At 39.3% G+C, this 11,576-nt stretch overlaps 2 protein-coding genes across 3 annotated transcripts; one reads left to right on the top strand and one right to left on the bottom strand.

Annotated features, from left to right (window-relative positions):
* The first annotated feature begins 53 nt into the window (after positions 1 to 53).
* On the top strand, positions 54 to 3,455 carry LOC114880472 (guanine nucleotide-binding protein subunit beta-2). The gene is made up of 6 exons (XM_029196506.2): positions 54 to 752; positions 864 to 1,009; positions 1,110 to 1,409; positions 1,488 to 1,689; positions 1,996 to 2,212; positions 2,331 to 3,455. The coding sequence occupies exons 1-6, from the start codon at positions 684 to 686 to the stop codon at positions 2,435 to 2,437; spliced, it is 1,041 nt and encodes a 346-aa protein (XP_029052339.1). The 5' UTR covers positions 54 to 683; the 3' UTR covers positions 2,438 to 3,455.
* Positions 3,456 to 3,624: 169 nt separating this feature from the next.
* Positions 3,625 to 11,571, bottom strand: LOC114880465 (neuralized-like protein 4). 2 transcript variants are annotated; one of them, XM_029196490.2, is made up of 17 exons: positions 11,150 to 11,569; positions 10,590 to 10,805; positions 10,067 to 10,516; positions 9,696 to 9,896; positions 9,401 to 9,620; positions 9,050 to 9,146; positions 8,797 to 8,973; positions 8,376 to 8,684; positions 8,103 to 8,296; positions 7,748 to 8,037; positions 7,272 to 7,665; positions 6,634 to 6,955; positions 6,375 to 6,568; positions 6,106 to 6,311; positions 4,689 to 6,046; positions 4,023 to 4,175; positions 3,625 to 3,961 (listed from the first exon to the last, which is right to left on the bottom strand). In XM_029196490.2, exons 1-17 carry the CDS (start codon positions 11,330 to 11,332, stop codon positions 3,766 to 3,768), a joined length of 5,160 nt encoding a protein of 1,719 aa, XP_029052323.1. In that variant the 5' UTR covers positions 11,333 to 11,569; the 3' UTR covers positions 3,625 to 3,765. The 2 variants fall into 2 exon arrangements, with proteins under 2 accessions (XP_029052323.1, XP_029052324.1); XM_029196491.2 differs by having other exon boundaries at positions 3,786 to 3,902; positions 11,150 to 11,571.
* Positions 11,572 to 11,576: the final 5 nt, after the last annotated feature.

The raw sequence follows: 11,576 nt of genomic DNA, 5'->3' as shown, positions 1-11,576 counted from the left end.
TAATTGATTGCACTCGTTCAATGTATATTAATTCTTTAAAATAAAAGCACTTGTGTCTTGTTATCTTTACACTATCAGCAGCATATTTTTATCTCTAACGGATGAACCGATTAAACTAAATCGATTCGGATAGACGACCGAATGATTTATAGGTGAAAGAATTCGAAAGCGCAACGGATCACACTTTTTGTAGGAGGTAAACGGGAGTCTTTGTGCACCGTAACCGAGTACCTTTTTTCCCCTTTCTACTTCCTACAACTATAAAACATTGTTTTATAGAAAGAAAAATGAATGAATCCAAATTTCATACAGATCCTCCATTAACGTAGTACTGATCCTTTCATTTCCTCATTCATTCAATTGATTTAAAAAATGTAAACTTCTTTACAAAAGATTATGCAACACACCTGTAACATTTGTTTAGTTATTGAATATTAATAAAAAACAAAAGTTAGACAGGCGTTATTGTGTATGTAGGTAATTAAGTTAGCTCAGAGAATCGAACTAATGCCCAACAAATGAGATTAAACTTCGATTTAATACAATTACTAGGGCAGCAGGGTAGACGATGCTGAGGCTTCTTTCACATTTTGATGAAAATTTGCTCGTAGTATCCGCACGTCCATCATCGTCACTGTTTCATTTTCAGACAATTTTCAAACAACCCAGCAGTCAGTCAGAAGATGGGGAAGGATGATGCGGAAACGGTGGCCTTGAAGAAGGAACTGGAGGATCTGATCAACAAATGCAAGGTTGTATTAGATAAATCATTCGCACTGTTCACTGACAAAAAAAGAAGAAAATGAACGTTAACGGTGTCTTTACCTTGACATGGTCTGAAAACATACTTCATTACATCTTAGGAGGATCAAAAGAAGCAACAGGATACCACTTTGGAGGAGGCATGCAGCGGTGTAGCGGACGCTCCAAAAGTTAAATTATCAACGAAAAAATTACTTAAAGGACATATCAACAAGGTGAACTCGGTGCATTACAGTGGTGACAGTAGGTCAGCGTTTGAATCTTAATTTACTTCACCAAACGAAGAACCGTAACTCCGTTCCCGTTCCTTAATCCCAAGTACTTTGAAACGGTCGCTTCTTTTCCAGACATTGCGTGACAGGCTCGTTAGATGGAAAATTAATTATCTGGGACTCCTGGACCGGAAACAAGGTTCAGGTGATTCCATTACGTTCAGCATGGGTGATGTCGGTGGCTTTTGCACCGTCAGGAAATTTCGTTGCATGCGGCGGTATGGACAATATGTGCACCATCTATGACGTGAATAATCGTGATGCCACAGGCTCGGCTAAGATCGTTAGAGAATTACTTGGCTACGAAGGTTTCCTCTCGTCCTGTAGATTTTTTGAAGACAAGAAGATCATAACCGGCTCTGGTGACATGAAAATGTATACCTGGAAAAGGATAACATCAGTTATCATCTTGTGTACAGTTTCATTTTTATAAAAAATGTTACATTCTTTCAGCTGTATATGGGATTTGGAGGCAAACAAGAAAACGACAGATTTCTGTGGCCACGCTGGAGACGTGGTTAGCATCAGTCTAGCCCCAGATGGGAACACATATGTTACAGGATCAGTTGACAGAACATGTAAGCTGTGGGATGTAAGGGAGGAGACTGCGCATCAAACCTTTTTTGGACACGAGGCTGACGTGAACTCGGTTTGCGTAAGTACGAGATCATAAAAGCTTTGCTTAACCCTTTGACATATAAATAAAATGGAATTTGGTGCCTCCGGAAAATACTATTTAATTTGGCTCGACTGAACAATTATGTGAAAGCTTAGAAACAGAACAAGTTATTTTGAAATTTGCATTGTTATATAACATTTAATCAGGTTGATACGCAAATTTAATGGATAATAATTAAATAACGCTATAAAATAATAAATTAGGCGTCCGCCGGAGACGTGAAAGTCTACAATGGCACATGAAATTTCATTGTATCTCAAAGGGTTAATATTTCCTTTTCAGTTTCATCCTTCGGGACAAGCTTTCGTGACAGCCTCAGAGGACAAGACAGCAAGATTGTGGGACCTGAGATCGGATCAGCAGCTGGCTACGTTTAAGCCACCGAGTGCAACTCCTGGATACACATCCTGCGGTTTATCCTTTAGCGGTAGATTCATATTTTGTGGAAGCGATGACAATACTATCCACATATGGGATACGTTAAAGAACCAGCACAACGGTGAGCATCTTACCTTGATTTCTGAGAAAAAAGAAGAAGAAACGTTGAAAATTCAATCTTCAAAACCACAGATAGTAGTTTCTAATATAATATAATTGATTTTACCTGTTGTTTGAAGGCGTTTTGTCGGGCCACGAGAATCGAGTAACGTCGTTAAGCGTTGCTGGAAATGGTATGGCTGTTGCTAGCTGCTCCTGGGACCAGAACGTTCGAATTTGGGTGTAAAGTTTGGAGAAATGTTATCAACATCCATCCAAGGATCTCAAAAATGAAAGGATGAATAGAAAAATAATGATAAAACGTTTTGCACTTGTTCTTCACTATCTGACCAAAGTTTTTGATACGTGGAAAAAGCAGGTCCTATATAGATTCTACAAAGAAATTATACATTATACATATTAAATTAAATGATTATATGATATGATAAAATATTAATTTATATTCATAAATGCCTATAGGATATGCTGAGGTATAGAGATAATTCTCTATACATCTATCCAAAAAAAAGGAGCATTAGTTACTGAAGTTTCAATTCTGACGTTCTCCTTTTCTTTTTTTTAACTGAAAAATAAAGAATATTAGAAAAAAAGATATAAACAGAATACATTATAAAATATGATTATAACTAACTGAATGAATTATGATATAAAATATATACACACGTTGATCGTTTTTTTTCCAGTTATATTATTTGCGAGTTCTCTGCATTTATAAATGGTGCGCATGATATTCACAAAGAAAAATTCGAACTTTAAACAGCGTATTTCAAAATATGGTTATTACATTTTCCGAAATGTATTCATTTTTTTTTTTGGGTATTTGCATCTTCAATTCTATTCGATAGCATTATATTGTGATTTACAGTAGTATCATTTTATTTCTACATTATACAGATAACATGTCTCTTTATCGATACTGCTGAGTGCTTCAAAAAAAAAAAAAAATAAATAAAAAAGAAAGAGAAGGGATTTTTACCTGCGTTACTAATACTTAAAGATTTGGTATTCGTTAAGAGTAAAGCTCGAGGATTAAAATGTGCTTCGTTAATGTAGCAACGAACCTTAGGTGCGGATCTGTTCGACTTAATCCTCGTCGCTGTAAACCTAGGCCAGTAGCTACATTAAATGTATAACATAATACATATAGATTTATGTATTCGATATACATGCTACTGTATACTTGAACGAACTGATTATTACAAATTGGTTTGATCCACGGTCAATAAATTACACCTATCACAATATCTTCTCTTTAACAATTGCATGCTAAATTAAGTCGAAGAGAACGAATAATCTTCAACGAACGGATCTCTACCAAAACGATCGCTACCATTCTACACTGAAGTAACCTAATACATAATTGAACGTAAATATACAGAGCGGAGATTCGACGGAATAATTGAAGATAAAAAATTCATTTTAAAAAATATCTTACGGTAATTATATTACGCTATTATAATGCTTATGTACATTCGTTCATCCTTAAATGAAATACGCGTCTCTTAGCGAGACGCAAAGGGAAACGTCCTCTCGCAACTCTCCAGTGGTAATAAATTAAAATCCATCGAGTTGAATTAAGAGAGCCATAATCACCGTGGCTCCTGCTTCTTTGGTAGACCATTTGCTGGACTCGAATTGTGGATCATTGCCGTCTTTACCGCCGGGGCTAATCGTGTACGAGCCGGGCCTTACTAACAGTTGAAATGCAGTTGAGGCATTTAATTTTTTATTCGACTGGGTGTCGATGTATCTGCGACATTCGAACAATCAGTGATACGTAATTTATATTAAACTCGTCTGAAAACACTTACGGATATTTCCTAGTGAATTCCTCCGATGCGGCGTACTTTATACTGGGGGAAAATGTCACCTGGGGATTTTGATCCTCTGCCTTTATATTCATCGTCAAATTACTCACGTCCAATTGTTCCTTTGTCATGAGTTCTCCTGTGTCCAGGATTAGCCTGAGAATAAATAAAATTCAAAAATTAAACTAGACACGAATTCAAAGTTCGCGCGATATAGTAATTCCATTCCTCAAGGACACGTAGTTCCTGTAACTCCCGGAAATGGGAGGTTCCTGAGGTGATTCTGAACAACTTTTTCCTTTACCAAAACGTCGTTCGAAGCTTCGTTTTTGAATTATTAACGAAAAACACTGGCCAATCAGAGCGCGCGTAGAGGTATCATGGTTCCGCGCATGCGCTCTACGCGCGCTCTGATTGGCCAGAGTTTTTCGTTAATAACTCAAAAACGAAGCTTCAACCAACATTTTGGTAAAGGAAAAAGTTGTTCAGAATCACCCCAGCAACCCCCTATTTCCAGGAATTACACCCTAATTTATATAAACACTCACAGTGACACAAAATTTAAAATTGATGATCTAGATTTTCAGTTAAAAAGTCAGAAAAAGAGGAGCTTCGCCCCAATAACGTTTCCTTGCTCACTGAAATAATTATTTAGTACTTTTCCTCTACCTGATTGCGTCGAGGCGTATACCGTAGAAAGCAACGTGCCATTTGTCCGTCGTACCCTGGGGGATTTGATTGGCGTTGATACTTTGTCTCAAGGGAAACCTGGTCCACCCTATCGGTACAGCAAACTCCGCCGGTGGTTCGCCTTTCTTGCATACCGCACCGTCCCCCTCTACTTTATAACAAGCGCTACAGTAACACAATACGTCGTCTAGGGAGAAAAATTCGTCCGGTAAAACCAACGATTTCTTCAACCTCATGCACGCCTTCAGGTATTCACACTTTTTCGAAGGTACAGTATTCGTTGCGAGCGGAGTGGACGGTAACGACGATATCTGGAGTAGCTGTAACGAAGGTGCATTGTGAATCGAGGCTGTATTCTGGCCGGAAATGGTTGTGTTACCACCGATAGAATTATTCACAGACACGGTGTTGTTCCAGGCCACGTTCGTACGGATCTCATTGAAACCAGATGAAACGGTGTTCGACATATCAGACGCACCGTTGCTAAGCGTGTTCTGGGACGAACTTAACATATTAATAGACGCATTGTTCTGATGCGTAGCGTTTAAATTAACCCCTTGACTATTGGACGCTATGCTTTCGTTTATCACATTGTTAGCATTTGTATTCATATTAGTTATATTGCTGGTGCTGTTCGCCGTGCCGTTTTTAATATTAATATTAGTCGCGTTATTTATTTCTACATTTGTACACTCGTTTCTGTTATTCGTATTCTCCGACTGACTGTTCGATATCGCGCTGTTGTTCAGCTGGTTCGAATTGTCGTAATTCTTGTTTTTCACGGTTCGCGACGCCGGGTCGTTGCTCATGCCCGAGCTCGATTCCAGATTGTTACTATCCGAGTTATTCGGCATCGCTTTGTTCTCGATGTTGTTCATTAAATGCACGCTCCCGTTGTTACAGGTTCCTTGGTACTCCACGGTGTCGTCGTTCTTTACGTTCGAGCTGCACTGGCTCGGTACGCTCGGCGAGGTAGAAGAGGATAAGTCCGAGGAGGTTGCAGCGACAACGTTCTCCTTTTCGTGACACTCTAAGTCGGCTTTCTCTCTTGAATTCTCCGCATCCTCCAGTTTCGTTCTTATACATTCCACCGACGTCACGGTGTTATCGATGGAAGTGGAGGAGAATGGTTCCACATTATTTCCCACGATTGAAATTTGTTCACACTGACCGTAGAGGTCGAATACGGCATAGACATAAGGAGGCAGGTCCGTTGCGGCTACCCCTTGATCCACGCCATTAATGATTAATCGCAATCTGTTATCTTCGTCGATGAACAAACCAACTATGGAGTTAGACTGAAGATTTTCCAAAGCAGCACCGTATTTTGTTTTTACCTAATATCATTATACAATTATATTATCATTATCGTTAATACAATTTGATTAATACTTACTCTGATACCGTTATGAGATATCCAGTCGCTGCAAATGATCCACGAGTGCTTTTTAAAACCAAGAGCCGTCAAAGGGAAGTTGGCCTTCTCCGGTGAAATGCAAGTTACCCCGCAAAGAATATTAGAAACCCATCGTTCGTTCAATTTCTCTATTTTCACTGAAAATGGCTTGCCTTTTATTAGCGGGCGACTGGACATTACCACCCCTTAAAAAGAACACGCAATATTATAGAAAATATAATCAAACTGGGACACCCTGTATATCGCACCTTGATTATAACTCGCAACCCTACGTGCAATTGTTTTCGTTTCCAATTGGATATTTCTACCATGGTTCTCATGAAACTCGTAACTCCAATCACTTTCCCCAACCAAGTGAGGTGTAGTCTGTGTGGGTGTAAGTGTTACATCGTTCACTAATTTCCCTTCAGACACATCTGCTGACGTATCCATTCCAGCATCGCTGATAATGAATCAATAAATATGATTTAAATATCAAAAGATAGATTAAAAATAATTAATACATACTTTCGCAAAACAGGCGGCATAGGATCTAATAACAATTCCAAGGAGTCCTGCAATCTCAAACTAGCATTCGGTGACACAGCGGTATTCTGTTGTTTGCTACTAGTTATATTTACAGCCACTGTACTACCGAAAAGCTCGACCACGCTGTACACCATTTCAGGTATATTCGACGCCGCTATACCCATGTCTTCCCCGTTTATGTAAAACTTTAGATTACCCTCGTGGGTACGTTTCATTCCAATCTTATCACCGACCCGCAACCATTCTAAGCTGGGGCAATAATTCATGCATAAAACGTATCCATTGTGCCTCACTTCGTTACCTGAATACATTAAATCATAGTGAATATTAACCTGTACAGGGTGTCCCATAACAACTTTCTCCTTTACCAAAATCTTGGTCGAAGCTTCAGTTTTGAATTATTAACGAAAAACACTGGCCAATCAGAGCGCGCGTAGAGGTTTCATGGTTCCGCGCATGCGCTCTACGCGCGCTCTGATTGGCCAGTGGTTTTTCGTTAATAATTCAAAAACGAAGCTTCGACCAAGATTTTGGTAAAGGAAAAAATTGTTCAGAATCACCCCAGCAACCCCCATTTCCAGCTGTCACGGGAGTTACGTTTATCGTTGTAGCACTACCTGTTAAGTACCAAGCGTCCGGCGGTATGGATCCGATACCAGGTACAAGATTCATAGACGTCAACCAGTTTCCAGTTTCATTGCTCATAACGCCTATTTTCAAACATCCACTCCACTCTCTGGCAACTTCTTGAATAGTAATTTCAAAAATTTCATTATTCTCTAACGGTGTTTCGCTCAACAATACAGCGTTACTGTATTCTCTACACCTAGTCGCCACAGTTCTGTCGCTGTTCAACTGAATACTTAAGCCGACAGACTCGTGAAACTTGTGCATTATTTCCGTTTGAGCCTGAAGCTGAATCACAGACGTAGGCTGTTGACTAGTGCTGTTCTCTGATGGTAAATACTGTTGGGTCATTGGATCCCTACGTTCTGGTAATACAATTGTCACCTAATAAATCATCTACATGTAATATATACTTGGTCTTTCCTTGGTTAAGTTTCTTTGTAAATAAAAAGAGAATATAACATACCTGTACACACTGACCGTATAAATCAATCACAGGATAAACGTGCGGCGGTAAACCCGTACATGCAGGCCCTTGATCCACTCCATCTAGATAATAATGTAAACTGCTGTCCGAGCATCGCATCATACCGATACGATTACCTTCTACTAGTTTGTCTAAATCACAGGCATAATTATTCGTTAAGGTAACACCGTCCCTCATCACGTTGGATCCGGATAACATCCAAGTGTCGTGGTCGATGTCCGTCATCGTAGATGGAAATTCTAGCTCGTCAGGCCTTATAAGAGTTACACCTAACGGATATTGTTATGAGAAAATAATATGATTTATTTCAATTATTATACTTCTATTCTTTTACCTGCTTCGATCGCTCCGGTCCACCTGTCGACCATCTTATCAATGGTCACTTCGAACATTTCACCGTCTCGTAATGGACGATTCGCGATCACGATGGCCTCGTTGAATTCCCCTAAGGCTCTGGGCCTCAGGGCGGTCAATCCATTGTTTATTATTTTCGCATTTTTACCGTGTATATGATGAAACCTCAAGTCACTATCCGTGACACAATTAATAATAAAATATAATAGTTTCCAAGGGTAGAAATTGAAGGATCGATAAATTTGTTACAAACCTATATAAAGTTGTATTGCTGAAACTAGAATTATTCGTAGTTGGACTATAGAAATCGGTATTGTCGACTATGGTCGCTTGCGCGGCCTGCCCGTAAAGATCTATAACGCCGTAAACTCTTTCGGGCACGTTCATCGCGGCTGCTCCTTGATCAGCACCGTTCACGTAAAAGTGTAACGTCGCGTTGTCCTTTCTCATTACACCCACGCGATCACCGACTTGCAGTCGATCGAGATTCTGTCCGTACTGATCTATTATAGTAGTGCCATTGTGCATCACTCCGTTTTCTGTCATCATCCATGTGCCGGATCTGCAAGGGACATGACCACCTTCGAGCAATAACACGGGCGATAAACTTAACATAAATTAGCAAAATAATATGTACCGTATAAATATAAATTGAAAATATTCTTTTTACATACCTAACGTTTGTCATGGTGAAAGGAAACTCCAGCTCTGTTGGCGAATGGGTGGTGACACCTATCTCAATGGACCCTGCCCATTTCGTTACAATTTTATCTAATCGCACTTCGAACAATTCGTTCGGTTTCAATGGCCTCGAGGTCAGTACAACGCCGTTGTTGAAGTCGTCCATCACGCTAGAAAATGAGAATGTTGTTATAAATGCGTATGAAACAGCACTGCTCGAGTATTTATATAGAAATTGTTATTTACTTAGGCCTATGAGCAGTACGACCATTGTTGATCACTTCCACGTGTGTACCGCAACAGGAATGAAACATGAGCCTATCTGGCGGTTCTTCTTCAGCTTCTAAAAATGAAGAATACTTGAGATAGTTTATTGTAATGTATTGTAACGAATTAACCCTTTCGCTGACACAGTGGTCCCATGGAACTGGAGCTTGTCTTTTCATTTGGGCCATGGTGGTCATCAGTGACCATTGGCAAGATAGTACCGTTATTATAATATATTTCGCAGTTCTTTGCCATTATAAAATTTGTAATATTAAATTTGTATCGTGGCCCACTGGTGCCAGCGAAAGGGTTAATCAACATTAGCATTACCATTTAAACCTTGCAATTGCAAGGTGTTTCTCCTAGTGACTAAGTTTTGCTCTTCCCTTTCGTCCCGATCGACGATCGTCACTTTCACCGTCATCCCATACAGATCTATAACACCCCATACACCTGCTGGTACTTTAGCAGCGATTCCTTGGTCCAATCCGTTTATCAAGTAATGGAGATTCCCGTTGCTTCTTCTAATCATTCCTACTCTATCACCTTCCTAAGTAAACATTTCCTACGATATCATAGCTGCGACGAATAATTCATTGATACCGTATTGTATTTTTAATCTTACTCTCAATTCGTCTAAATTAAATTCGCCGTATTCGCGGCACGTGCCCTTCCCGTTCACCAGTATCCCGCATCCGGACATCATTGTGGTGCCTGATCGCATATTAGTCATTGTCGCTGGAAATTCTAATGCCGTGGGACTGTGCATAGTAACTCCAACTTCTATGCTGCCTGACCATTTATGCAGAAGTCTATCAATTCGTACCTACAATAATGTAACGTTTAATAAATATTCCTTCTATCAAATGATGTTCTTTATTATTAAATCCTTGTATATAAATAAAAATAAATAATTCATACATTATTTATTAATTTATAATTATATTATTAATCTTCGATATTTATAAATTTATATTAAATTAAATTTTCACCCACCTCGAATAATTCGTTATCCCTTAACGGTCTATGGGTCATTACCACACCGTTATTAAATTCATCCAAGGGTCTCCTCCTTTCCGCTGTCCTAGCATTATTTGACAACTTAACCAGCGAGCCAACCCTTTCGTGAAACCTCAGTCTATCCTCTCTAACAGCAGCAGGGTTCGGGTTTTTCGGTAAATTAACATTAACATTAACGTTTAAATTAACATTTAAATTAGCGACTAGATTGGTTGTCGAAGAATTCGATGCTTCTCCAAGAGCGTAATCGTTATTGATTTCAACCTCGTCCTTCGGCTCGCTGCATAAAGCAGCAGCTATTTGTGGGTACGTTATGGTCACTTGTACGCAATCACCGTACATGTCCACCACTGCAAATATGCGTTCTGGTATATTTGATACAGCCACGTCTTGGGAAATACCATTGATGTAAAATATTAGCTCGTGCTGTAATTGAAAAAATATACACAGTAAGTAAATTATCCGATTAAACATTTGTCGTTAGTGTTATAAGACCTACATTAGATGTCCTCATTACTCCCAAAGTACTTCCAGCTTCCAAAGCGTTCAGGTTCATTCCGTAAGTTTCTACTGTTCTTACCCCGTCGTGTACTATACCGGAATTGGTCATGATCCAAGTTCCTTGACACAGATTGGTAGCACGAGCCGGCAGTTCTATTATCTCTGGATCGCATTCCGTTACACCAATTTCTATGCTGCCGCTCCATGATTTCAGCTGCATAGTTGAAAGTTACAATTTATTGTAATGCTTGAATTCAAGAAGTAACTAGGATTTGTATGGAAATCATAGAAATTTCTTTTTTAATGCATTCTATCGCAACTGTGTATTTCTCTAAACGCTGATGATTTATTGAATTTCATGGAACTGTAAAATGGATGAACAATTGAAAATTGATGGCAAGTTGATTGAAACAACAAATGAAAAATGCGGGTTTACAAGTTGATTCGACGACGCTTAGTTATATGACAGAACTGAAACACTTCATGTATAAACATTGTAAACAAGATTTTGACAGATGCAAGACAGTTAATTAGAGTTCGAATGTTGCTGTTTGGTACCTTCTTGTCAATGCGGACTTCGAAAAGCTGGTCATCCTTGAGCGGCTCCGCGCTTAGAACCAATCCATAATTATATTCTAAAAAATCTCGTATGGCCGTGCAATTATTGTTCGTTAAAGTCACTCGATGACCGCATCGTTGATGAAACATGTCGACGATTTGTTGTGCACCGACCGTCGACATATAACCAAATCGTGCATCGCCTTCTCGTTTCTACCGTCTCTCTGTCTTCGTTTTGCTAACGATCACTGGCCACGCTCCATCTCGCTTTCTGTTTCTCTTTCTCTTCGGACGCAGTCACGAACGAAGTAACAATCGCAACTTTATGGATAAGATAGAAACGATCGTATACCATACTTTCCGTCCCTTTCCTCTAGTATTTCCTCATTGGATAATGGATTTTACAAAAAATTTTATTTTACATTTA

This window comes from Osmia bicornis, chromosome 16, assembly GCF_907164935.1.
Source record: "Osmia bicornis bicornis chromosome 16, iOsmBic2.1, whole genome shotgun sequence".
Lineage (NCBI taxonomy): Eukaryota > Metazoa > Arthropoda > Insecta > Hymenoptera > Megachilidae > Osmia > Osmia bicornis.
This window is presented reverse-complemented; position numbering and strand designations above follow the sequence as displayed.

Bases quoted from the DNA above. Each gene is read 5' to 3' on its own strand.
- LOC114880472 (XM_029196506.2), top strand. From the start codon at position 684: ATGGGGAAGGATGATGCGGAAACGGTGGCCTTGAAGAAGGAACTGGAG. The intron at 1,010-1,109 runs GTCAGCGTTTGA...CTTCTTTTCCAG, and splicing joins CATTACAGTGGTGACAGTAG to ACATTGCGTGACAGGCTCGT. The intron at 1,690-1,995 runs GTAAGTACGAGA...TTTCCTTTTCAG, and splicing joins CTGACGTGAACTCGGTTTGC to TTTCATCCTTCGGGACAAGC.
- LOC114880465 (XM_029196490.2), bottom strand. From the start codon at position 11,332: ATGTCGACGGTCGGTGCACAACAAATCGTCGACATGTTTCATCAACGA. The intron at 9,621-9,695 runs GTAAGATTAAAA...ATGTTTACTTAG, and splicing joins TTAATTTAGACGAATTGAGA to GAAGGTGATAGAGTAGGAAT. The intron at 6,312-6,374 runs GTGCGATATACA...GTTCTTTTTAAG, and splicing joins GGTTGCGAGTTATAATCAAG to GGGTGGTAATGTCCAGTCGC.